This window comes from Atractosteus spatula, chromosome 8, assembly GCF_055471065.1.
Source record: "Atractosteus spatula isolate fAtrSpa1 chromosome 8, fAtrSpa1.hap1, whole genome shotgun sequence".
In the NCBI taxonomy this organism is placed as follows: Eukaryota; Metazoa; Chordata; class Actinopteri; order Semionotiformes; family Lepisosteidae; genus Atractosteus; species Atractosteus spatula.
The window spans coordinates 16,412,656-16,438,848 of NC_142713.1; the positions used below are offsets into that span (position 1 = coordinate 16,412,656).

Here is a 26,193-nt window from a genome sequence, read left to right on the forward strand (position 1 = left end):
ACTCACACGTTGTTTCTCTTCTACGTTGTTCCAACAACAACAACATTGTTCCAACATCTACACCTGTTGTCTCCTGGCATACCATTCACTCTTTCAAACACACACACCATCATCCAGCTCATGGATTAGCCGAGCTGTGCTCTCCCTCAGATCCCAAACCATATTCCAGATGTATTTCACACTCACTCGTGGCCACACCTGCACACAAACTGTCTTTCCTAGTGACTTCATTCACACAGCCCCCGCAATCTCAAACAACTCTGCTGCCTTTCCTGGCCATATCTCCAACAACATATGCCAGCCTTGCTGGCATCTCTGGCTACATTCCTTGCACTTCTGTGGCATCTGGCCAGCAAAACCTACCCAGCCCCCACCGCTTCTCACACAAACTGTGGATTTGGGGGAGTTGTCCATCAAAACACATTGATTGGTCAAGGTGAATAATATTTCTTCTCTCTCCCTCTCAGAGGGCCAGTGCAGCCTCTCGAGAGAAGTTAGACAGGCATAAGACAACCCACAGCTTTAGCTCATCAAGACATCAATCTTTACAGCTGCAGCTTCCTAAAGACACTGGCTGATGGTCCCTCACACTATGCGTTACTTAAGTGTAAAGAAAATTGTGAAATACAGAATATACACATTCCCTATACAAACAGTTTACACTATATAGCCTAGCAACACTAACATTTAAAAAAATGCTCTAGTTGACAGTGATCATGTAAACTGTTATGTTCACCACTGCCATATAATTTATGATAGATGAAAGCTTTAGCTAGATGCCAGCTCTCAACCTGAAAAATGTAACCCAACCTTGCTCTCCCAGGCATAGCTTTGAATCTGTAGTGAAAACACACACAGCACTAATGAGCCTGAGCAAGCCCTTCACACAGCACGCACTAAATACACTTATACGATATGTAAACTAAGTGAAAAAAGTCTTATTTGTTTTTGAAATACTTTGGTATTTTTGTGTTAACAATAAATAACAATTATTTTCATTATTATATTACTACTGAAACCACAAAAAAAAAAAACAATACACTGTTACCTTTTTTCAATAATGCTGGGGTTAGCAGTCACTAAATGCGTTTTGGTCCCCACATCCTCTCTGTAATCCTCTGAGAGTGGTGGCAGATTGCACCTACAAAAAAACAAACACAAAACAAAAAAATGAAATTCTTAAGTACTCTGAATTACCCAATTCCCATGCTTCACTATTTATAGCCAAAATAATATTTTATATATTCAAAAGTGTCTAACAGAGTTTTTTGCCATCTTTCCCTAAAATGTATTCAAAATGTATTGAACAAAAAGTTCAATACATACTAATCTAGAAGGAAACTGTAGAAAAAATATGTAATTTTATTTCTGTGTGCATTTGAAAAAAATTGAAAGGCTCAAAAGAGCACAATTTATACACCAAGAGCAAAAAGAAAGAAAAATGAATCACAAAAACTTAACAATAAATCCAATAATAAAGCTAATTTATACATTATAAACTTTAATAAAAATATAGATCTTTAAGCAAGGTTACAATTGTTGACAAGTTGTAGCCTCTTAGGTTTGAACAGACAGCAAACATCACACAAGAATATAGTCATCCCTGGTTTTTCGCTGGTTCGTACCTCTTGGTTTCGTTTATTCGCAGGCCGCCACCCCCAAAAAAAGAATTCGGGGAAGGCTACGGCACATTAATCCACATTTTGTGCCTTTTCGTGTCTGTTAGCTCTCTTCGTTTCGTTGTTCAATAAGTTTTTTGTGTTATTTTTATTAAATATGGGAACTAAACGCGCTTCTAGTTCTTGTGATAGTAATCCTGGACCTAAAAGATGCAAGAAAGTGATGACTTTGGCAACAAAAGTTGCATTTATAGACACGCTAAAAGAAGGAAAATCGTATATATTGTGTATTGGGCAGAAAAAATAGGTATTCATTTGTTTCCAAGACTTTTATGCTTTTCCTTTGTCTCCCCCCTCCCTCTCCATGTGCCAAAAAATGTGATAATCCAGCAATATGCTCTCGAACGTTTTCTTAATTACCCTTGATTAGAAAATGAATACTAAAAATGTTTTTTTGGGACAGGTGGTTTTTTTAGAGAGGGCGGTCAATTATTCGCGTCTTGGAAGTCTTAGAACTTATCTCCCGCAAAAAGCGATGGATGACTGTATTAAAGCATACATTGAGTGAGCCTGGTCTTTGGCCTGGATGAAGGGATTTCTGGGCTATATTGCAATTAATCCTAAATGATTAATTGGGATAAACCAATCATTGCCTTATATTTAAGCATGAGAAATCCCATTTGATTTACACTGTAAACCAGTGCATTTTACAGAGGATGGGACTTATGTGTTCATACACAATGCCTTTACTGTAGTTAGAAATGAGTCTCATTATTCTGAAGATGCCTTAGAAAACACTCTATTTAGTAAGAATTGCGAGTAGCCAAATCTTGATGAAATTGTTTAATTTCGGCACTGTTAATAATGACAAGCACTGAAACCACTAGCTTTGTGAAGCCGAGGTTGGGAACCTAATAATATAAGCTTTACAGTACATAACTTATTATCTTCAGTCTTGTGACAGCTTAGCTTCAATATGTTCTGTTGCATCCATATCTTAATATCATAAAAGCAGCTATTAAGTGCAAAAAACACAGCAGTAGTCTCTTGTATGGTTTGCAAATATGTTTCATCAGGGTAGCAGTGAAATCCATGTCTATGATGGTGAATAATAAATAATCTGAGACAACACGCAAATACTAAATAGAAATGATCCTACCTGTGGAATACAATGAGTAAGTGGAAAACATCAGCTTTAAAACAACATGATTTTCTAATTGGTTCCTGGTAGCCAAATAGGAGCCATACCTACTGCAGTCCTTAAAATAGGCTTCCCTAAAAGGGAATAACCAGAAATCTCCAGATGATTCTTCATGTTTGATTCCTTGATACCCCGATAAATAAATTTTGTACTGATGTACAAAAGAAGAAGAATAACTCAGAAGACAAAGGAAAAACATTAAGTGCCTTAACAAGGGCAGTTTCAGTACTGCTGCTGACTGAAAAGAGATCATTAGATGCAAGATGAGGCTGTTAATGAGTGTCACTTATATTTTAATTTGAAAACCTACTTATGTTGGTATTACACAGAGGGCTGTGGGGTTCTGGACCAATCTTTTTGTCACTTCTGATATTGTCTAATACCATTGCTTTTGTCAAGGAACAGATGGATGAGATACTCAGATCAATTAGCTACAGTTGACCAGATGGCCCAAATGCCTTCTCTTGTTTGGAAGTGCAATTATCTTTGTTTCCAAGAGTAGACTAAGAATATTGAGTAGCATAAAATGGTAAAAATCTGAAGGAAATCCAATGGATCCAATTCAATTGTTTATTTTCCATTCTAAAATTGCTTTCTACTGCCCTTTCCTCTAAGGTGCCATACTTCCAGGAAATATAGATGCAGAAGTAGAAGTATTCTAAAATGTGAAATGCTTCAAGGGTTGATGAGTAATGTAGCTGCTAGAATGATGATACTTGCTCGAAGTACATATTGAGCTCACAAGTTGAATCATATCATACCTGTGACTAGGACTGGCCAAGTGGATACACACAATTGGCAGAGTTCTGTAGAGGACAGATCTCAGATTATCAGTCTAGTGCTTTTTGGCTAACGATTGACTCCAGTGATTTCACAAGTTGACAGTGACATCAGTGGCAGATGAGACATTAATATCACTTTATTGGCCATATACAATTTCTTGCATTAGGAATTTGTCTTTTCGCATACTCCAGCTTGCTCTCCATGAGACACACAGACAGGGAGAGAAGCTTGGGGTCATAGCGCAGGGTCAGCCATTTATACGGAGCCCCTGGAGCAGCTGAGGTTAAGGGCCTTGTTCAGGGGCCCAACGGAGTAGGATTCCTCTGCCGGCCACAGGATTTGAACTGGCAACCTTCCAGCCACAGGCCCAGATCCTTAGCCACAGAGCCACCGCTCCGTCCATTCCATAGGCAATTCATTCCATAGGCACCAACTCTCATGCACACAACTCTGGCATTGACAGGTTAGAGGAGCTTGTATGCTCATCCTCACTTCTCCAAGTACAGAGCAGGAGTTTCTGCTGTGAGCTGTGACGCAAAAAACATGATTCCACCTTGGGTTTGGACATACATTTGAAAAATATATATTTGTTAGAGAACTATTTACACGATGAGCCCTATATCCTAGTATTAATGGCCTATGTCATCAACTGACTCTGACCAGGACTTCCCATTCAGCAATGAACAGACAAGACAATGGGCTGTAAAGGTTTCCAAAGTCTGTTGTACAGCTTAACCTCCTGGGTGGTGTCAGCAAGCTGCGAGCTCTGTATGGCACCAACAGACAGTATAAGAATATGGAATCACTTCTGTAACTGCTGACCTTCTTCCTCACCTTGCAGTACAAAGCAAGCTAAGTGGACAATCATCAATATCATCATGGGGTGTCTCTAAAAATAAAAATAATCACCACATTTTACTTCTTATACTGTATGCCAGTATCCTCTACGTTTGTGTTTGGCAGAATGACACAATGACACAATGTGTTTATTTTAAATGAGCCAATGTGCTATACACAAGGTGAAACAAAACATGCTTAGGTAACGCTTGTACAGAGAAGGAGGAGTGCAGGCAACTTGGGAAACACCTTTCAACCCTCAAGTACATTTTGTAAGAACTTTGCTTGACAGTATGAGTCTTTCGCATAAACCAATTTCTAACACCTCATGAGAAGACTATCAGACTCTCACTGGGCATGCAGACAAAGGCTTAAAGAATATTTTGATCTGTTTCCACTACACCATCTTAGGAAAAAAGTAAGATTTCAGAAGAACATCACTCCTTCAGTGAAGGTGCTGTATGGTTTCAAAATGTTTTATTCATTAATATGGAAAGTTTTTCAAAATGTGGAGCCAGTACTTTAATTGGTCTTTTAAGATGCAACACAAAGATCTCATTCAGATTATTCGCAGAGAGCACAGCACACAAAAAAACACTGATCTACAGAATACAACTTCAGACAGCCTTATTAAGAATAAGGAAAATTTGCCAATGACCACTTAGACCAATATTCACAAAACTCCCTTTTTTCTCAATTTTCATGCCTATGGTGATTGTATATTCACAATGAAAGTTTTTAATTAGACTATTCATAAAAGGCATTTATAATTAAAAAAACAAACTCATCATGACATTATAAATAATATACTTTTACTCATCCACATTTTCTTCTTTTAACTTATAAACAGCAGAGTTTAAGTTTACTGTACAGGCATTATACTCAATATGCAAGTCACACCAGGTGGAGAATTAAGTGTGTTTTGTCAGTATGTCTAAAAAAATGACTTTTGAATGACCTTAAAGAAGATTATTGCTTTTTTCCATTTTTGGAATAAAACACTTTAAGTCATCTTAAAATGATGGCTTACAGTGCTTTTTGACTCGATCAGCATAAGGATGACAATATGTTCCTTTGAGAAATATTCACTTTATTAAATCAGAAAAACAAATTAAAAAAACAAATCAGCTTCTCGATCAAGCGTATATTAGTTCATACTGCATATGCCCTATGAACCTCTCACTATTTAGTTTTTGTCATGTAACTAGAAATAAACTATCAAAAGCAGCTTAGTAACACCTTTTACAAGCCTCATCTACTAATAATGTAGGGATTTTGACATTTAACAAAAATGCATTTATCAATTTAGAAGAATATTTATGGGTATTATACAAAAATGTTAAAATTGTAAATATTTATATTAAATAGGATTTCTTATTGCTGAATTTTGCTTACATCAAATTAGAATGGTCTGAATTGAATAAAGAACAAAAATTAATAAAGTTCATTATTACTAATAATGCTGACATTTCTGAAGTCACAATAAATCAATATTATAATTAAGCACAAAAAGACAGTTCAAACACTATCACACATTATAATACAAAAACGCCTACTGATAAAACAGAAAAAAACATATTTATTTAAAAGCTTAGAGCTCTTAGTGATAATCTCCTCAATATACACCAACTGGAGCAGGTCATATAGTAGACCATGTTGAATGAAAAAGCACAGACAGGGCTCTGTGTTTAATTGCACTATTCAGAATTTTTTCTGAATTGCTCATATTAGGTGGGCAAAATTAGTCTAATATGAATGCACCCTTATCTAGAAATCCTAACTATCCATAGTAATTCACCCATAGAACTGAATTGGTATATTTATTTAAATCATTCCCATACATACATTTTTCTATACTGGTAGATGAATGTGCAGGATAACAGATTTATAATTTTAAGCACTTATTGTAAACATTGCTTGATTTATTATTTGCAGTGTTAAAATGAATGTTGCTTCTTGATAGAAGGGATGCTAAAACTAATGAGAGATTAAAAGCTCTCTTGAGTATAAGTGTCCTGAACGTAGGTCAGTTAGGCTTCTGTTTTATCAAAACTACAGTATTTATTTTTAAAACAAAAGTATAGTTTGAGAGAAAACCGTATTTAATCCTGAAAAGTCTGGACCTGGAGGCATAAAACATCCAGCCAGCTTATTTTAATAGCATAGACTTATTCTATGTGCAAGCCTCTTTGTATAGCAATGATACCATTTTAACATTTTAAATTGGCATTCTTCTGAATATTTTAGTATTTCCAATTGATAACTACAATTTATCTGTTGTCAATGTAGTTTTAGGCATTACTAATTAGAATCACACAGTTACATGTCACTCTTTCAATATGATATCAATGCCTTTCACACCCTTTTATGCAGAACCATTACAAATTAAAACCTTAATGTGATGTTGTAAACACACTTTATATGTTTGTGATCTTTGGAGTGAATCTCACTTTTCTCTGATGGCTGACTTTATCATTAGTGATAAGCAGCAGAGATCCTCCAACGGACAGTTGGACAAATTCAAGCCTTAAACACTACTTGAAATTTGTATTCCATCTTTTGTAAATGTTAGATCTTTCAGCAGCAGTAATGTATTGGTTTGAATGAACAATAATCAAACTATAAAATGATAAAAGTGTTATGAGAAATAAACAGGAAGGCCTTGTTACCGCATAACGAAGTCTGCTCGATCGATTTCTTTTCCACAGCCACTGTGTTTCAGGATCCCACCGTTGCCAACCACAGAGCACTTCTTCAGAGGCTGCTGAAAGGGGGTTTCCTAGCAACACGAAGCAAGGAGTGTCATTAAACAGGCTACATACTGACAAACAACATCATCTTTTCCATTTGTAGAAGATAGAGGCCAAATCCGGATGAATATCAGGTGAAATAAAAGAAGAGTTGTCCTTACTTATTGATAAATTCTAGATAAAATATGACAACTTTATTACAAGCAGTCTTACGCTGTGTTGCTATTTAGTATTTCAACACATGTAAGGTGAGTTGGGGGGAGCAAGAGCACTTCAGGGTAAATGCATAAAATGCATAAGCCACCATTTTTGTGAGTGCAGAGGTATTATCCAGGATCAGGTGAAGGGGCCAGCTTTAAAAGTGACTTACACAGTACAAGATGCAGGCCTATCCTAAACAACTGTCATGCTAGGTGCCTTTCAAGTCATTTACTATTTTGTAATTACAGATTAGTTACTGGCTTTGTTATTTTGTAGGCCTAGGCCTGCGATTCCTGCGATTTTACCTTTTTTTAATTATGACCTTAGAACATTTCAAGATCCCAGACTCCCATGCCCGCCATCCACAACTTGTTATGAAAATTGTGTCTGTAAATAAATTAACACCATAACAAACATGGGATCCTATTCTATAATATTTTCATATCTTGTGTGCCAGACATATTTATTTCACATAAAACCCCAACTTTCTGTGTTATAGCATGATACAGGAACATGTGTGTTTTTATTCCCTCATGGCTTACCAAGTTGGGTAGTGTGGTTGCGCAGCGGTTAGCATTGCTGCATGGGTTCAATTGCTGACCTGGGGTACTATCTGTGTGGAGTTTATGTGTTCTCCCCGTGTTAACATGGCTTTTCTCTGGTTGCTCCAGTTTCCTCCCATAATCCAAAAACATACTGGTAGACAAATTGGCTTCTGGTAAAATTGGCCCTAGTGTGATTGTGAGTGTGTGAGTGTCTAGTGTTTGGGTCTGTCTGCCCCATGATGGAATGGCTTCCCATTTGGGGTGTATCCTGCCCTGCACCCAGTGCTTCCCTGGTTAGGGTCTTGCTCCCCAGCAAGAAGCAGTTAGAACAATGATGGATGGACATTTACTATGGTGCATCCTCCTAAGACAGCAAAACTGTCTGCAGGGGCAGTGCTATTACCTCCTCAGGCTGGGGTAAAGGCACATCCTAGACAGGCTTCTCTTTAAAAAGGTGTTACATCAAACTACAAGATGTCATTTTTTTCATGGCTAATAAATAAATGGCAACTTGCCACAAGTGGTGTTTACTAAAGCTCACCTGAACATCTCTAGTAGCAACACAACATCACTGCAAATCTGACGTTATCTATTCTGGGGGTGCATTTGCCTCAGCTCACTCCATGTCCAAAAATATAAAATGTGATATCAGTTTTTAAATGGTTCATTTACTGCTGCATTTAGTGTACCATTTTACATTTTACAGAGTACACATTAGTAAGGCCCTGTGAAATTAGTGAATGAATCTAAATGACTCAGCTTCCTATCAAGACATTCCAATGAAGCACACCATACAGTATACTGAGATCATCTATGAGACAATTTTAAAATATCCAGTTAATTTCCCCTAATATTGACAGACAATTACTATTTTCATTCTACAAATTAAGCTCTTTAATTTAAAAACTTTATTCAAAATACAATTAACTTAAGAAGCAGAACAAATAAAAGCAGCATGAAGTATAGCATTTTTAATTTGACAAAAGCTATGCATAGGTTTCTCTTCAAAGAACAGAATATGGCAAAGCCAATTAAATTACTGAAATAGAAATTATATTTATTCTGTTTTTAAAAAGCAGCTTGTTAAATCTCCACTCTTATTCCATGTGTCCACATAGCAACAAGGGTAAAAGTAGTCCCTTAAAGGGGTTTCTAAACAGTCATTTCAATTTGAAGCTTCTCTCCTCATGACAAGGACATTTTAAGAGAATGGTAAATGCAATGAGTTTGCATTTACACTGCAACTGATAAAACAGCAAAAAGTCTAATGACCAATTAGATAAGTTAATGCTGCTACGAGCATTACAAAGAGTTTGAAGTGCTGTTTCACATGGGTCTCACAAAATTTTAAAGGTTGTTATTTCTATCAAAAGATTAACTTGCCCAAGGCAGAAACAGGACAAAAATCTTCATCCCAACTGGCAATGCAGCAGAGGAAGGCAACCATGGTCCTCCAGTGCAGCATTTGTTCCTAGTATTTCTATCAATCAGGTGCATCTAAACCAGCAGGAACTCAGGAACCCAACACTCAAACACCAGGTTTTCGGCTCCTACTCCTACTCTAGATAATTTCTAAACTTTTTTAATTTTGTAAAGGTCTACCCCAGAGCTCTCCTGGAGAGCCCCATTCTATTCCATCTTAGTATATATATATTACCTGTTTCTGAAGACCTGTAACCTCTAATATATTAATTAAGCAAGTCATCTGTTTCATTAAGAAAACTCTCATCCCTGAAGATGAAAGAGTAGATTTGTGGTCCCCCGTGATCTCTAAATTGCTTAACTGATCACAGGGAAATTCTTCCAAATCTTTAGTAACTATTGATATACATGTAATAGTCAGGCTGTGTGACTGGGACTTTCCAGAAGCAGTGCTTGAGACACCTGGCTGCCATTTGACAAAATGGGCCAAGGCATATATCTACTATACTACATATGCAACAAACAAAACAAAGAGTGAATTAGGTACAAGAAAAAAAAAGTGACATTTTTAGAGTATGAGTATTATATAGCAATATACAGTACATGTACTTTTTAAAAAGTTTAGTCTTTTGAAGCCTTGTTTCATATGTCATTATTTTATCAAAAACAATGGAAAGGCCATGGAAATTTCTGATTGATCAACCACTGTGTTTTATTACAGTGCTACATTTTACAAATGTAGAGAAATAAACAAAAGTATTTTGTGACTACTGACCTGTTTAGGTCATAGCTTTTAAAGGGGGCTGAGTCCTAGAACTTGAAGTTCGCAGCTCTGAAACATTACAGCTTACCTAAACCAGGGCTTTCCATCATGGGCCTAGTGACACCGGTGTGTGTATTTTCATTCCAACTTTATCTCATCTTTATTAGACTTTTTAGTTGTTTCCTCAATTATTTTCAAGCTATTCAATTTTAATGATAAAACAAAACCTCTGATATTTCCAGAATTCCATACAGTTCAAAAGATTTAATTAGTATTTTGTTAAATGTCTTAACAATGTATTCTTATTCTTAGTCTTAAAGAGAAGTTATTGAAGTTTGGTAATGATGTACTCATGTACTCAATCACTAGTGAATAAACAATTACATAATCCAGGACTTTCCTGATGACTTGCAGAAAATGGTTTCATATATTCTCTTATGGTTGTGAAAGACAGTATTAAATTCCAGTAAGAAATCCAGAACAGTGTTGATGGAATATTAAGCCCTTGTCCTGATGGCCGTAATCCATCGATAATCCATTGATAGTTTTACACTATCAAGCCTCTTCTGTAATGAAACCAGAGCAGTGGTTTTAGTAGCATGCAGTTTTGTTTGCCAAGTTACTCTCAGCATGAAACACTCCCTTTTTATCTGTATCAACCATTAATCTACTATTATAAAGATTCCATAGTCTGACAGATTAATTATGCTTGACATGCAGTTTACTTATTTCTCTGAAAACTATGAAGACTTAGAGTTGCCATTCTCCTGTCATCTATCAACGCAAAAAACATTAATTCTATCAAAGCTTTCATTACAACTCCCAGAAGAGGTTAACTGCATCATCATCATCAATGACATCATTTATTTTGTATTGTTTTCCTCTGAAGACAGCAAAAATTAAACTTTTTTTTTAAATGAGCTCAATTTTAATTTCTTTGAAACTGCAACTTTAAAAATCTTGAAGCCCCACATAGCCAAGCAATTTATCATAGTAAGCGCTTGTCTGCTATACCAAGATGTTGACAGATATGAGTCCACTATACTTGAATAGTTTTCCTTTGCAGGGAGGGGGCTATTCACATCCATGCCACATAGTTTTATTCTCAACATGAAACATAGTAGTTTACAATGCTAAACATGTTTTACCATGGGCGCAACATGGTCTCAAACTTCTAGGAATTTAAGAACCTTAAAACATCAGAAACTACTCTTACTTTCCTATCACCCAAAAAGTGTATAAAAGGCAGAGCAGTGCACTCAATAGAGAATCCCATAGAACTGCACTTTCATCTCTGCTAGAAATTTCGTTGTCCCCCGCGTTTGAGCCAGCCTTGTAATCAACAGAAAACACTGACAGTCATTCCTTAAGTTAATTTACATGTATTAGAAATCCTTGCTTGTCATCAGCATGAGTGCTATGGCAATTTTCCCCCTGTCACTCACAGCCTGATAGTCCTTGTTTCTTGGTATGTGAATTCGATATTATGGCATTTTAGCTGAACTGCATCTCTTCTTCCCAGGCAACTGATCACCAGAAGTGCTGCTGGGCTTCTAGCTCTATGCTACTTCAGATCGTCGAAACTGTAGGGTTCCCAAACAGCCAAACCACTGGGCTGACACTCAAGGGATGCCTTGCAGCTGCCTCATTTACATGCAGCAGAATTGTGCCACATGGGGGCAGTCTCCCTTCCACAGTCTGCCACGGAGTCTGGAAGTCCCGTTAAACCAAACCCCCTCCGCGTTATGTAACCATATCTGAAACTATCCACATTCTGGGCAGGAGAAAACTCAGCCTGCTCTCTTCTCTCCCTTGTTGATAAACACAATCTTTAACATGTAACATGTAGTTTGACCTCTAGCAGTAGTAACTTTAATCAGTTGTAGTCTAATCTTACCCATCTGATTCTGTTTCACCAGTGACATTTAACCATAGCCCAAACCTGTTCCACTGACACAGAAGCAGTCAGGTCTGCTACTATTTTACTAGTCCACTCAGTTTTGCTTACATGCGATGGGATTCCCTTCAGCTCAACCTAACAGCAGACACACCTTCCACCTGAGAGCTCCAACTCCTAAATTTTAGAAAAAAGTATTGAAATATTTTTGACATACTGTATATTTTAGTTGTTCCTTTTAAATTAAGGAGATATCTACTAAAGCAGTGGTTCTCAAACTGTGGTACGCGTACCGGCAGTGGTACGCTGAGTGCCGCCAGGTGGTACGCCAAATGACCCTGGAACTGTGTCATGTGCGCTGAAAAATCGGGACAGGTTTTCATATTTTGTATTTTGTACTTTAAACGTGTCGAATACGCAGCCTACGTACTGCGATACAGTGCGTGCTAATACTTCAGTGGACACAAGAGATACTCTGTAATTCTATACCACTCTATAGGAACGCGTGCTACGGATGCAAGTGACCAATTGTATTTTAAAAAAGCTACTGTATCTCCAGCAAATAGGGAGGAAGGAGAATGTGCGTGATTTTGGAACAATGCCAAGTTGTAAACACAGGAATGCATAGAAATACGTGCTACGAACGCCAGTAATCTTGTGAGCACAGGAAAGCGTGATAGATAACAGAAAAATATTTAAGAACTGTTCTAAGTTAATTTGAGAAAAATACACGAGTGTCTCTGTGTTTCGCTCCCATGCGCATGAAATAAAAACTTTAAATAAATATGGAAATAAAAACGGAAACGCGGAAAAATGCAAGCTTGCGGATTGCTAAAGCAGGTAAGCCACACTATTTTTGAAGAACCGTATTTACCGTTGGCAAAAGAGCTGACACGTATTATGTGTGGAGAAAAAGCTGCTAAACAGCTCGACCTGCTGCCCCTCCGAAAGACACAGTCACTCGATACAGAATACAGAATTATTGAAATGAAGGATTATATCAAAAGTACGCTGATAGAGCGCGTTAAGATGAGCAGATGTTTTTCACTGTAATTAGATGAGTCTGTAGTCGATTTGGCCAATTTGTTCGTTTCCGTTAGATACGAGTCTGAGGGTACGTCCCATGAGGACTTTCTGTTCTGTAAGCCGCTACCAACAGGAACTACAGGAGAGCACATATTTCAGCTTCTGAATGAATTGATCGAAGAGAATGGCATCGACTGGATAAAATGTGTGAGAGTTTGTACAGACGGTGCCAGAGCGATGACAAGCCGACACAGCTGTGTAGTCGCACGTGTTAGAGAGGTTGCTCCAGAAATTAATGGACGCATTGCAACATCCACCGCGAGACCTTTGCCGTCAAGAAAATGCCTGAGGATTTCAAATCTGTTAGACTCTGTTGTGAATTGTATCAAGGCTCGAAAAATTAATTCACATCTGCTTTGCTCGACTAAACAGGCTCACCCCTCTCACTGAAATGGTGCTTTTTTATTAGTTGTTGTTATTGTTTTTTTTCTGTAAAACACTTTGAGAAGCCACTTTTAAAGGCGCTATATGAAATAATGTTTATTATGATAATATTTATTATATGTATGTGTGAGTGTGTGTGCACACGCGCTCATGTTGGTCATTGAGAATTTCTGGGGTTCCTATGAGATGATGACTTGTAGGTGGTACTTGGATGCTTTGGTTGGATTAGGGGTGGTACTTGGTCCAAAAAGTTTGAGAACCACTGTACTAAAGCAAAACCTTTCTCTATTATTAGTCTTTACTGAATATAAATTAAACTTGTCTCTTCTTCTTAGAACCATTTATAACACACCATCACGTTAATTTCTCTGGGCCTGTGGTTCCTTAAGTCAGAATGACATCCTTTTATGCCAGTTGTTATAATGTAATAGAACATTTTAAAAGTCATTCCAGTGAAAGTTAGGGTTTAATGTTAAAAAATCTGGTCCTGTGTTCATTGAACATAAGATTTCTTCAACCACAGCATATTTTTTCAGGTAGACATAAATTATTGTCCCAAAAGTTATGCTTAATGCTGTGTCAACTCTTTACTGAACTACAGTATTTGGTAACATACTGAATGTTCCATGAATAATGTGTACCCCATCTATGCTGAGAAAACATTTTCTTACAGCTTTTGTTTATATAATTATTTTCAAAAAAATCTGTCTATATAAAAAAGTAGCAAAAAAATGCTGAAGCCCAGATTAGTTTATTGTTGCAGAATATCACTCTGTGAGACTCTTGCTTTTCCTGGTGGCGTATAATAATAATAATAATTGCTTACATTTATATAGCGCTTTTCTGGACACTCCACTCAAAGCGCTTTAACGGTAATGGGGACTCCCCTCCACCACCACCAATGTGCAGCATCCACCTGGATGATGCGACGGCAGCCATAGTGCGCCAGAACGCTCACCACACGTCAGCTATCAGTGGGGAGGAGAGCAGAGTAAAGAAGCCAGTTCATAGATGGGGTTTATTAGGAGGCCATGATTGGTAAGGGCCAATGGGAAATTTGGCCAGGACGCCACGGTTACACCCCTACTCTTTTCGAGAAACACTCTGGGATTTTTAATGACCACAGAGAGTCAGCACCTCAGTTTTACGTCTCATCTGAAGGACGGATACCTCACAGAGTGATATTCTGCATACCTCATCCGAAGGACGGTATGAACAAGGCTGTTATGTCAGTGCTGAAAAATAAACTACACTGTATTCAATAGTGTTGCTACAGTCTTACAATCACCTCCAATGAAAGTATGTAACCTTGTGAAATGTGAGAGGAAAACACAATCAGGTAATGTCAAATTATAGAAAACCTCACTGGTTCATATGTATCCTATCCTGGATCAAAAGCTGATTCAAAACATCATGATGCAGGAGACTGCTGTTTAAGCATGTCTCTAGGAATTGAAGCTAATGGTATGTGAAATGGCAAGCATGGCCATAGAAGCCATACAATCGTGATATACCTGATTCTTCACATGTTCCCATAACCAGTAATTAACACACATGAAGTCAGGCAGTCTTGTGAAAGTATGGGCAAGATGTAGTTAAGCTGCAGATAACGAGAAATAGCTCAAAAGCAATTTAATTCTAGGAATGACAATGTGGAGAGCTTCTTGAAAATGGAAATTAACAAAGGCATGCCACATTGTTGCAATTCTGTGCATTTCCACAGAATGTTCCAAATGTTGCTGTGACACTATTGCCTATAGTCTCTTTAGGAAACTGTCGTGACAAAGTACAGATAATTCTTGATTTACATGAGGAATATATTCCTGAAAAATGTAGCACAAGTCAAAATGTGTAAATCATTGTCACGGGAGCCGGTTCTGACTCCCATGGAGTGCGTTATTAAAGACCCTATGCAGACGGTATTATCCGGAAATGACTGGAGAATGACAACTGAGGAAAGTACAACAGGGTTAGGATGGGTGGACAAGACAGGGGGCGGACTGTAGTGATCAAGTGCTCGGGGGAAATGTGGAAGCAACCAAGTCCAAGGAAGTCTAAAAAGGGAAGTCGGGCGCAGTCCATAATCCAAGAGCCGGGAGATCCGTCTAAGACAAACAGTTAAAAACGGGAACCAGGACGGAGCCAGCACAGGAACAGGAACTAAAAACATAACGGGACCAGGCGCTCTGAATCCTGGACCCAGGTGGTCAGGACTCCGGGAAATAAGGCCTGCCTTTGGGCTACCCGGAAAATAGGCAAGCCTTGTGGCATCCATCTTCCACTACTGATCCCGCAACTGCAGAGACGCTAAGCTTTTAACCAAAAACCAGACGAGACGCACCAGGAAATAATATAAACTAATCATAACAGAAAGGGGTAGGAGCACCCTCTAGAGGAGGGATGTGGAACGTAACAATCCTAAATAAATAATTTATTTATTCATGTAACAAGTCTATGCAGTTATACTAAAAGTAATTTTTAAACAGTTAAAACGTCTGTCAATATTCATCCGTAAAGCTTCTCCTGAGAGTTGCTTCAATGTCAAATGGATCCCTTAAGAAAGGTGGAGACATTTTTTTGCGGGGAACAGATTGGTCAGTGAGACGATCTCTTTACCAAGATTGGTAAAGTCAAGCTAAGATTGAACTGGAAATGGAAATTACTTAACCAAATACAATTCAATCTTGCTTCATGAAACAGAAAATCCAGACTTTTGTCAACATGTTTACTAAAGTTATTCAGCTAACTTTGTAATCTTGTTTTGTGATACACAACCCTGATTGGTTAATATGATTTCACTGCTTGTTTAGTGCTTTGCATATGTTGTTTAGGTTTTTATATGTTAATGAATTAATTTGAGACTTAAAAACCAGTGCTTGACATTTTTGGCAGGTGTACAATTTTAATGTACTGTTTGTTTATGTTCTGGGGAGGTCATATCCAAGTTTAACACGGGATCCTATGGGAAATATGTTGTCAATTTATGAATTTTCCACTTATGGACAGTTTTCGGTATATGAGTTTTTGTAAATAGAGGGATGACTGTATGCAGTTCTTTTCTTATATAAAGGGCTTTTAATGCTATGTCATAACGTACCTTCTGACAAAAAATACATTAACAAAGATACGCAAAGAAAAATGGCAGTAGCATTTTTTTCTTCATTTCATTCTGAATATAATATATAGTTAAATATTTCAAAACAAAAAGATTAGAAGACAGGCTATAAGAAATAAAACAGATTATACGCAGAGAGCATCTTCCCAATGTGTACAAGTACAAAAAAGAAGATCAAGGCACTGTAATGCCGAGACTGTAGCACTTTACTTACTACTAGAGAAGTTTACTCTTTGCTTTGAGATGCACTACCCAGCAGAGGAAACCTACAGGAACAGATTTTTTATTCTGAAATCATCAGAATCACGACACTTGAACACAGGTGGATGTCAATTAGCTTGTTTTGGATTTGGAAGGCTATTGTTTACACCAGATTTGGAAGGTTATTAATTACACCAGAACTAATTCAGAATTGCTATTACTAAAAGGTGTGTACTGTACACTTATTCAACTCATTTTTCAAATGAGTTTCAAAAAACATTTTCAAATTCAAATGTTTCCATTTTGAATTACGTTTCAGGGGTTACGTTTTCAACCAAGTTTGGATTTTTGGCACAAAAAATATTGAATACTCCCAGAGTGAAGATGGCAAATCCTGAAAGCACAGAGGTGAAGCAGAATGAGCAAGTCCTGTGTCTTTATTCTTCAAATTTTCTGGTATATAAATTAGACAACTCTTTTAAAGAGCGTCAGTCCTTCCCTTTTTGCTTGGCTCAGTCAGTAGCTGTCCAGTTACAGGTCAGCAGCAGCCCAGCACACAGGCACCCATGCAGCAGATCACTGAGGGAGGCTGCTGTGTTGTCTTTACTGCGGCATTCTACTGATGTCTTCCACATTGGTGAACATTGTCTGCTTCATGGGGACTGTGTGAGATGAGACTCACTGCAGACTCCAGACCATTTTTCTTGTTTTAATTCTGTCTTTGACTGAGATTTGGGCTCATAGTTTGTGTGCTACTGCCATTATCAGGAACTGAGATTTATTGATTTTATTTTACATAGATCTTTTCCACCCTCAAAAGGGTGGTATTTAAACCTTTAAATCTGTTATTGTTTAGATTGTATTTTTTTTCTTTAAGGGCATGTTCTTAATTTGGTTTTAACTGCAGTTTTTTTTTCTTTTTTTAGTGGTTCTTAATTTAGGCACATTAACATTTTTATAAGTGACTTTTTTTTCATAGTCTATTTGGGATGAACTGTTTTTTTTCTGATGTTTTTTGACTGGATTGTAAGTTGGCTTTGAATCTCCAATTCATTTTGTTGGGTATTATGTATTCTGATGGGTGTGGGAGGCAACATTTTAGCATTTAAAAAGTAAAAATTATTTAGTTTTTTCCAAGACATAAATAATACTTTGTAACTGATTGTTATTTGGACCCAAGCTCTTCTTCTATAGTACAGAATAGAAAAACACTGTCCTTGTCTCAAACAAAATACCATGTCAGTTTCTACAGGTTCTTTTACATTTTTACATTCACCCCTTGATGTTATAATACTATCAAATGAAATGTTTCAGACAAAAATTCAAGCTCAATTTTAGAAGTTTATATTCTTTTTTATGGGATGCTTTTGAAGAAAACTGAAGATAACCCAAGCAACTGCTTTTTATTATTCATAAAATTTTATTTTATGAAAATTTCTGCAACCAAATTGTTTCAAACTTAACAACTCACCTTTTCTGACACCACTGCCCTAGAAATTAACCTTCTTCGAAAAGAATACATTTACTGCCTTGACATCATGCAGTTTTTCTCATATGCAGGTCTGGTAGTTGACATAGCCATTTACTATCTTTGAGACTCCACATCAGTTAATACTTTTTCGCAATTAGATGACTAAGGGGGTACTACTCCCAGATCATGTAAGATCATATAAACCTTAAACATCACTTTTTTAGTATAAATTATTGGTTTGATCAAGGAAAGTGTATGAAAGCTCTTCAAACTCTTCAATTTTTCTCACACAGAGGCAACTGTACTGATGAACCCTACATTCCTGTTTAAACTGAAGCAGGCAGTTCAGAACATAACAAAGGGTAAATCACTTGGAATTGATGGTATCCCTCCTGAATCCTATCTCGATTTTTTAGCTGTAGGTCCTCTTTTGCTTGATATACTGCCACTGAGAAAGGGTTGTTTTTAGAAGGATGTTAATACTGCCATTATATCTGAGATTGAAATAAGATAAAGATGGAACACAGCTTTTGTCTCATCACACAGATTTGCTCAGATGTCAAACTGTATTCTGAAGTGCTGTTTCACTGGTTGAAATCTATATAACTCAGTTATAATCCAGCTCACTATGACCAGAAACGCTTTAATAAATAACCTCTAACATGATGATATTTGCTGTCTCATCAACATTACACACAAAACTACATATATTGTATCCCCCCAATACCATTCTATCAATAGATGCAGAGAAGGCGTCTGATTGAGTTAAGCGGGATTATTAGTAGGGGTGTAACCCCGGCGTCCTGGCCAAATTTCCCATTGGCCTTTGTCAATCATGGCCTCCTAATAATCCCCATCTATGAATTGGCTTCATTACTCTGCTCTCCTCCCCACTGATAGCTGATGCGTGGTGAGCGTTCTGGCGCACTATGGCTGCCGTCGCATCATCCAGGTGGGTGCTGCACATTGGTGGCGGTGGAGGGGATCCCCATTACTTGTAAAGCACTTTGAGTGGAGTGTCCAGAAAAGCGCTATATAAGTGTAAGCAATTAATTAATTATTCATAGTGATTTCTGTATTATGTAGGGTTCACACCAGGTTTCATTAATACATTTAACATTGTATATTCCAAACCAGTGCTGTTTGCAGGCAAGTCTTCTTTCCAGTTTGATATTTCTTAAGGCACTTGTCAAGCTCTGTTAAATGTTTTATGACTTCAGTACTCTATCAGGGTATAAACTGTATTGGTCTAAGACTGCATTACTGCCATTACATTTTGCAGTGGAGAAAGCTGGCATACCTCTAGTGCTGCCATTGACCAAACACCTTAGAAACCTTGGTATTGAAATATATTATTTTTTCATGCTACCATAGTAAACAACGTTTTCAATTTTATTTCACCTTGTTTTTCTGTTCATTGTCTTTTTGGTTTAGCACTGACACTCCAGTATCTTGGCAACATTGTAAAAGCAAGTCTGGTCCCTCCAGCCTTAAGATTTTAATTTATACCAAGGTATCTCTTCAGCATTGTAAATTGTGTTTTGGCATCATAATTACTCAGTTAATTAAGATTTAACATTCAGCCGGAAGATTCACGAAATCATATCTCTTAATTTCAATAGTCACAAACTGCATAAATGTAATTCTTCTTTTCTCTTTTTCTGAACAAAGAGAACATTTTATCAGATATTTTAATGAGCATGATCTTTGCCTGTTCCAGGTCTTGTCACAATTTCCTGTATGAATATGAACTAAATATTCATATTAGATTTAACTGAAAGGTTAAATGTTTGCACGTCTCTACGATGAACTCTACCTGGTGGAAAAGCTACCTTGCTTCTTGTAATACAACACAAGGTGTTGTGTTTAAACCTTGTTACCCTTTTACCCTTCTTACCCTTTAAAATTTATTCTTTGAACTTTTGATTATTAAAGCTTTATCTACTAAATTTTTGTGTGGTGTTGTAAATTATGGAGAAACTACTTCTGTCTGGTATGGAGATTTCATGTTGTAATGTAAAGGACAAGATGTGCACAAACACTGCTTTCAAAGAGAGTGAAAATTCAGAAACTAACTTTCTATCTTACACATCTGAAAGCATCATACATTAATGACAATTAACAGGTGTCATTCAAAGTATATACTGTAACATACAAAGTCCAGAAATGTGATTTATTACAACAGGTGCTGTCATACCTCAATGAAGAGAGAGTAGGAATCGTTGTTGACTGTGTGCGAGTAGTAAAACTCGCCATCATACCAGAGGATCTTCCCAGGGGGAGCATTTTGCTTTGTCACTGAAAACAGGTTACGTGGATCACAGCAGTCTCTAAGAAGCTTCCTAAAAGGAAATAAACCAAAACTTCTCAGTAAATGTCCAAGAGAAAGCAGTTATCAGTGGTCATACAATATTGATATGCTTAGACAACTGAAAGCACATACAACTTTTCCTTTTTGCTTCCCTTTCATTTACTATTTCACATGCTTTTTATGATCTTGCTTCCTTTTCAGACTGCATTTGAATTAGCTATTTAAAAATAATTATCTACCAAAAAACAGAAATAACTTACAAAGACTGTGTACAAGGATACAAGAAGTTCTGAATGGGAACATCCATTTTGTTCACAGTTTGTCCTTTGCTTTTATTCATTTCAAGTTTGTACCTAATCTGCACTAACAAGAGCTGTGTTACTACAGTATGTTGCTATAGTGTATGCTACAAGCCACAATTGGACTACTTCATGGTAGATGATTCATTATTATTTTTTTAATTTAATGTGTAAAAAGAAAGATGAGAAGGTCTTTTGTAATCAATGTATCCAATTTAAAAAAAATAATATGGAGTTATTGAGAGGTTGACATAGTTTTATCTTGTCTTGACAGCATTAATCTTAAATAGGAAAGTTGCCATCACATTAACAGGGATAACATTATCAGCAGCAATGTTGTTGTTATATATAGGAAAAAATAGAAATGCAAAGCCTTAATTGTCTTTGCTTACACTATCAGATGGAAATGATGACATACTAGGTGAAAGGCCTTTGACAAACCCTGAACAGTGGAAAAAAGTTGGTTCTTATATTATGGTTGCATCTTCAGCAGGAAAGAAGAAAAACATATGAGGACTCTGCCTTTGAGCAAATATAAAAATAAATGCCATATATGGGAAACCACTGCATATATTTGGAAGGGTTTTGAATACATTAATGATAGTCTGTAACAAAGATTTTAGTTTTGACAGATCAATGTTTTATACAAAGAACTTTTATCACAATTTGATAATGTGATAGACTAAGAATTAGGAATTATCTAACAGGAATTTGCTCTCTTTTACATACTGCACTCAAATCCAGTAGGAAGTAGAAAGCCTCAAAGACATTTTAGAGAACAAATCTAAAGTAGCTATTCATCTACTCAGCTCAGATGCTAATTGGAAATTACTGCAATAGGAGTATGGTCATATAAATATGATAATCTGTTCTTAATCGAGAGCTGAAATATAGGCTCCTAAGAAGCACAACTGTTAAAGGTAACTGCTTAGAACACAAGTTAGGCTGCACCTGTAAGGGCAGAGTTCACAGGGACTGCCAAAGCCAAAGCGTGCAAAGCGTACTGCCAGGGTTGCATGTGTTTGAAACTGGCAGCATACCAGTGACCCCTGTGAACCTGCAGTCATGTCAGTGACAGCTGCACCAGATCTATTTCCTCTTTGGTGTGGTGTGGTAGGCATTACTAGAAGCTGACAGCCACTGCATGCTTTAGAGTATGTCATCTCCAATTTTCCTATCAGTCCTAATAGATAACTGTCTTATGCTGCTTGCAAATTCACAGATGACTACCCACAGCTTACCCAGGTTCTACTCCACAGGAATATAACTTGTTTACATGTAGTTCTTAAATTGTGTTATCAGCATTTTTACCCTATCTTTTAGATGTTCTCATTCAGTAATTTGTAAATGACATACAGTACTGTAACTACCCCTCTCAGTTATGAATTAATAATGTATTTCAGAAGTTTGGAAAGTTCACATTCTGTAAAACAACGATGGTGTAAGCCTATCATTTCATTGTGGGACTAAAGTGAACTGTTAAAATTCATATAATCAAATAACGTTTCTAAATAATCAATTTAGAATATTACTTTTAGAATATTTAATTTAGAATATGAACTGGATTTTAAGACTGTTTTTGTTCTGTAAAAAGCTCCACTAGAGAATGATATCAGAATATATATCAGCAATGTGCTTTGCCAGACAAGGTTTCTCAACTGAAATTCCATAATTTCCACTTTACACCACCTCTTCTTCCTTGTATTTTTACCAAATAGAAAATAACTTTTCCTCAGAAACTTAACTTCACTTTCTAAAAAAAGGTCAGTTTGTACTTATTCTTCTATGGCTAAGCAACTCTGCACAATATGGCTTTAAAACGTTTACTGTTTTGTCAGCTTATTGTTTTGTCAGTTTCATGTAATGATTTTATAACTTTATTTTTATGGTACTTCTCACTAGGTATTTAATAAGCAATTTGTACATCCTTGATTATAGGTTTTTTAAGTGACACAGAAAACACTGTGACCAAATCTATGTGGAGATTAACTACTCTCTATATTTACAAATGCTTTTAAAACTACCTGTAAAACAGTAATTGGGTTATTTAGATTTGGGTTTGTTAATGTGACATCATTACATGTACTCCTGGGTGATAATTATGCATGAGGATGACAAAAAAGGAGCAAAATTGTAAAATGAAAAAAGAAATATTTAGAAATTGGATAATAATAACTGTATTTCTGGCAGGTGGCACAGGGACACAGTGGTTAGCAATGCTGCCTCACAGTGCTTGGGCCCTAGGTTCAGTTCCAGACCTGTATGCCCTGCATGGAGTTTGTATGTTCTCCCTGTGTTCATGTGGGTTTCCTCTGTGTGTTTCCATTTCCTCCCACAGACCAAAGACATACAGTACTGGTAGATTAATTGGCTTCTGGAAAACAATCCTGGTGTGTGTGCATGTCTGCGTCCATGTGTGCGATGCAATAGACTGTCATCCCATTCAGGGTGTATCTGGCCTTGTGCCCTTTGCTTGTTGGGAGAGACTCCAGCTCTCCCATGACCCCATATTGGACAAAGCAGTTAGAAAATGGAAGGATTTCTGCCAGACCGTATGATAAATGTCAGGACCATACAAAATAAAAAACAAATGTGGCTAATGGATCTTGCTTTGGTAGGAATCTAAGCAAATAAACAGTAACACTGCATCAAATTCCCACAAGTTAACTTCAAATGTAGCACTTCTCAGAGCATTCCTCTCTTAACAAGGTGAAGTGCTCTCAGAAATGAAAAATGGTCACTATCCAATCTGAACCCATCACTTTTCTTTTATGAGTTTTTAAATAACATTAAAGCAACATTAGGATGTAAAATGTGCAGTTTTCAGCTAAAGATAACATGACAATCAGCAGCCTAAAGAAATGATCAAAAGTAAAAAATGTGGTCAGGTCCATAAATTGAGGAGGGTCTTTCACAGAGTGTACACCACGATGCCTAAACCTCCTGCTTTGTGTAACTCAATTCCTAAATCCTAGCAGTTTTAAGCAATGTTTAAATGATTCATCATGGGGAATAATAAGCAGAAAACATCCTATGAAGATGGTGACAGAACACCAACACGTTAATATTAAAACAAAAACATTTCAAGATCATGTTTTCTAATCTAAATTAATACATGTAATAAAACTTTTATTTAGTAGGTGTTTGCTTCATGTAAGGTATGGTTTGAATTGTGCAAAGAGATATAGACGTTATATTTTACAAAAATAAAGTCAGTCTTCTGCAAGCACTTTTGCTTCAGACGTAGAGGAGTAATCTACCATCGCAATGCGCATTCTTTTGTATCTTGGAATACAATTCGCTGGGTAATTGTAATAGTTCCTCGGGTTACTTAGAAACAGAAATTAGGCGGCAGTCTTAAAATTATAATCTCAACAAAAGCGAACTGTTTATTACTGTACTACAAATCCTTTACGGTAATGCTGATGGTTCAGTTATAAATTTTGCACTTGTGTGAATATTCTTATGTGAAATAACTAAGCTTCGATTAGAGCATGATCTCACTAGTAGTACTGACCACAAACTGCAATATACAGCAGTATGTTCACGTACATGCAAATTATCTGTGATATGATAGTTTACTACTTACTCCAGTATCAAAATCCGACGTTACTAATAGTAGATTACATTTAATGGCCTCGGCGTCAATATCATTACACAAAAAAATGAAAGACGAATAACAGGCTTCAAAAGCTGAATCAACTATCAGACTACTTTAGTTTCATCGACGACCTTGCGCTCTGCAGCAGTGAATTACTGGCAGTTCACCAAATTAGTTATCGCTTGGCGTTGCACAATAAAACTTTTGTTACCATATAGGGGGGATTTGTTAGCAAAGAGTATTTTAAGCATATTTGCACGATTATTTTTTTCATATTATGCGTATTTACACAAATGATTTCGTACTACAGTATTTGATGTGCTAAAGGAATGAATCTAAACGTAATTTTCTCAATATTAACATACATTAAATTCAAGTAGAGTAGAGCCACGTACTGAGGAAAAATAGATGAAAATTAAATGAACTAATTATAATTATACCTTACGCCAGCTTTAAATACGACTGTATGCATTTATTTTATCATTAATAAGCATGCGGTGCGTCAAACTGCAAATAATACCACAAACTACTGAGATTTGCCTTTGTTTTTTCACTGGATGCTGCTACGGCCGAGAAAAAAAGCATCTTTCAGTTAAGAACTGGCCAATTGTTACATAGTAACAAGAGCAAGACACATCTCTCTTTATGTACTATATCAATTCAAACAGATATTCTACCACTTAAATTCTTGTTTGGAAAAAATGTACCTGAACATTGAGATGCCCGTGAAATTTTTGTTCCATGCTTTTCCCTGCCGCAAGACTTCATTCACAATCTCCTTGTCGCTTGGGAGCCTGTATACTGGGAAAATGTACAGCCAACACAGCACAAAAACGCACAGAGCAGCCCAAACGGACAACTTGGTTCTGGGGCATTTTAAAAACATCATTACCAGTATATACACAGTTACAGAATATCCATTCAAACGAATTTGCAGATTACTAGCAAAATCGCTGCGGATTACTACCTCCGTTTAAAAAATAAATACTTCATGTCTTGTTTTTTCTTCAAAACTGATGGTACGAGGGGGATAAAGATTATATTTTCGTTACGAAATGGAAACATCAAATTCTTCCTTTTTTCTCATGTGTTGTTTTGCTTAGAACATTTAAAATTCTATATCCTCACGTTGGATGGGTTTCTACTAAAGTCAGTGCAGAAATATATATTTTTCAGCTTTGTCAGATTCATTGCTCTCTTTCTGCGCCCCAGACGATGATTGCATCCCTTACAAAACCACTGCAGTCTTCCCTTGCTTCAAGAGTTCTTAAAAAAATGTGCTCCAAGCTCAGCAATTTCATCGCGTTGGTATCCCAGTTGTATTTTTCCACCTCTGCGTATCCAGCATACTCGCGTTCTTTGAACTTCTGTTTTCTGCTAAATACATGAACCACCCAAATAAACTGCAAAGCTAGATGGAGAATCCTTGCCTTCCTCAGAACAAAGCACAGTCTCTTCTGCTCCTGTCTTTAGTGCAGCAACCGCAGCTCACACTGCCTGTCACTCATTCGTCTGTGGAGGTGTGTCCATAGGCGAGTGCTGCCCTCAGCTGGACTCTCCATCCTACGTGGAAGACAAACGTAAAGGAAGCCTAGGACGTCTTAAATAGATTATATAAAGACTGGCACAGGCTGCTTTCCTGAAAGAATCTGAATTATAATTGTAGGTAATTTTTGGTAGACAAAGATAGCTGACAAAAAACAGTTT

At 36.9% G+C, this 26,193-nt stretch overlaps 1 protein-coding gene across 1 annotated transcript in view; it reads right to left on the reverse strand.

The window, feature by feature from the left end:
• st8sia1 (ST8 alpha-N-acetyl-neuraminide alpha-2,8-sialyltransferase 1) overlaps positions 1–25,966 on the reverse strand; it is a 48,595-nt gene extending 22,629 nt beyond the window's left edge. The window contains exons 1-4 of the mRNA XM_088923800.1: positions 25,194–25,966; positions 20,473–20,617; positions 7,110–7,219; positions 1,049–1,141 (exon numbers count right to left, since the gene is read on the reverse strand). Coding sequence (XP_088779926.1) covers positions 1,049–1,141; positions 7,110–7,219; positions 20,473–20,617; positions 25,194–25,375 — 530 coding nt within the window. The 5' untranslated portion in view covers positions 25,376–25,966. The remainder of the gene's footprint in view (positions 1–1,048; positions 1,142–7,109; positions 7,220–20,472; positions 20,618–25,193) is intronic.
• Positions 25,967–26,193: the final 227 nt, after the last annotated feature.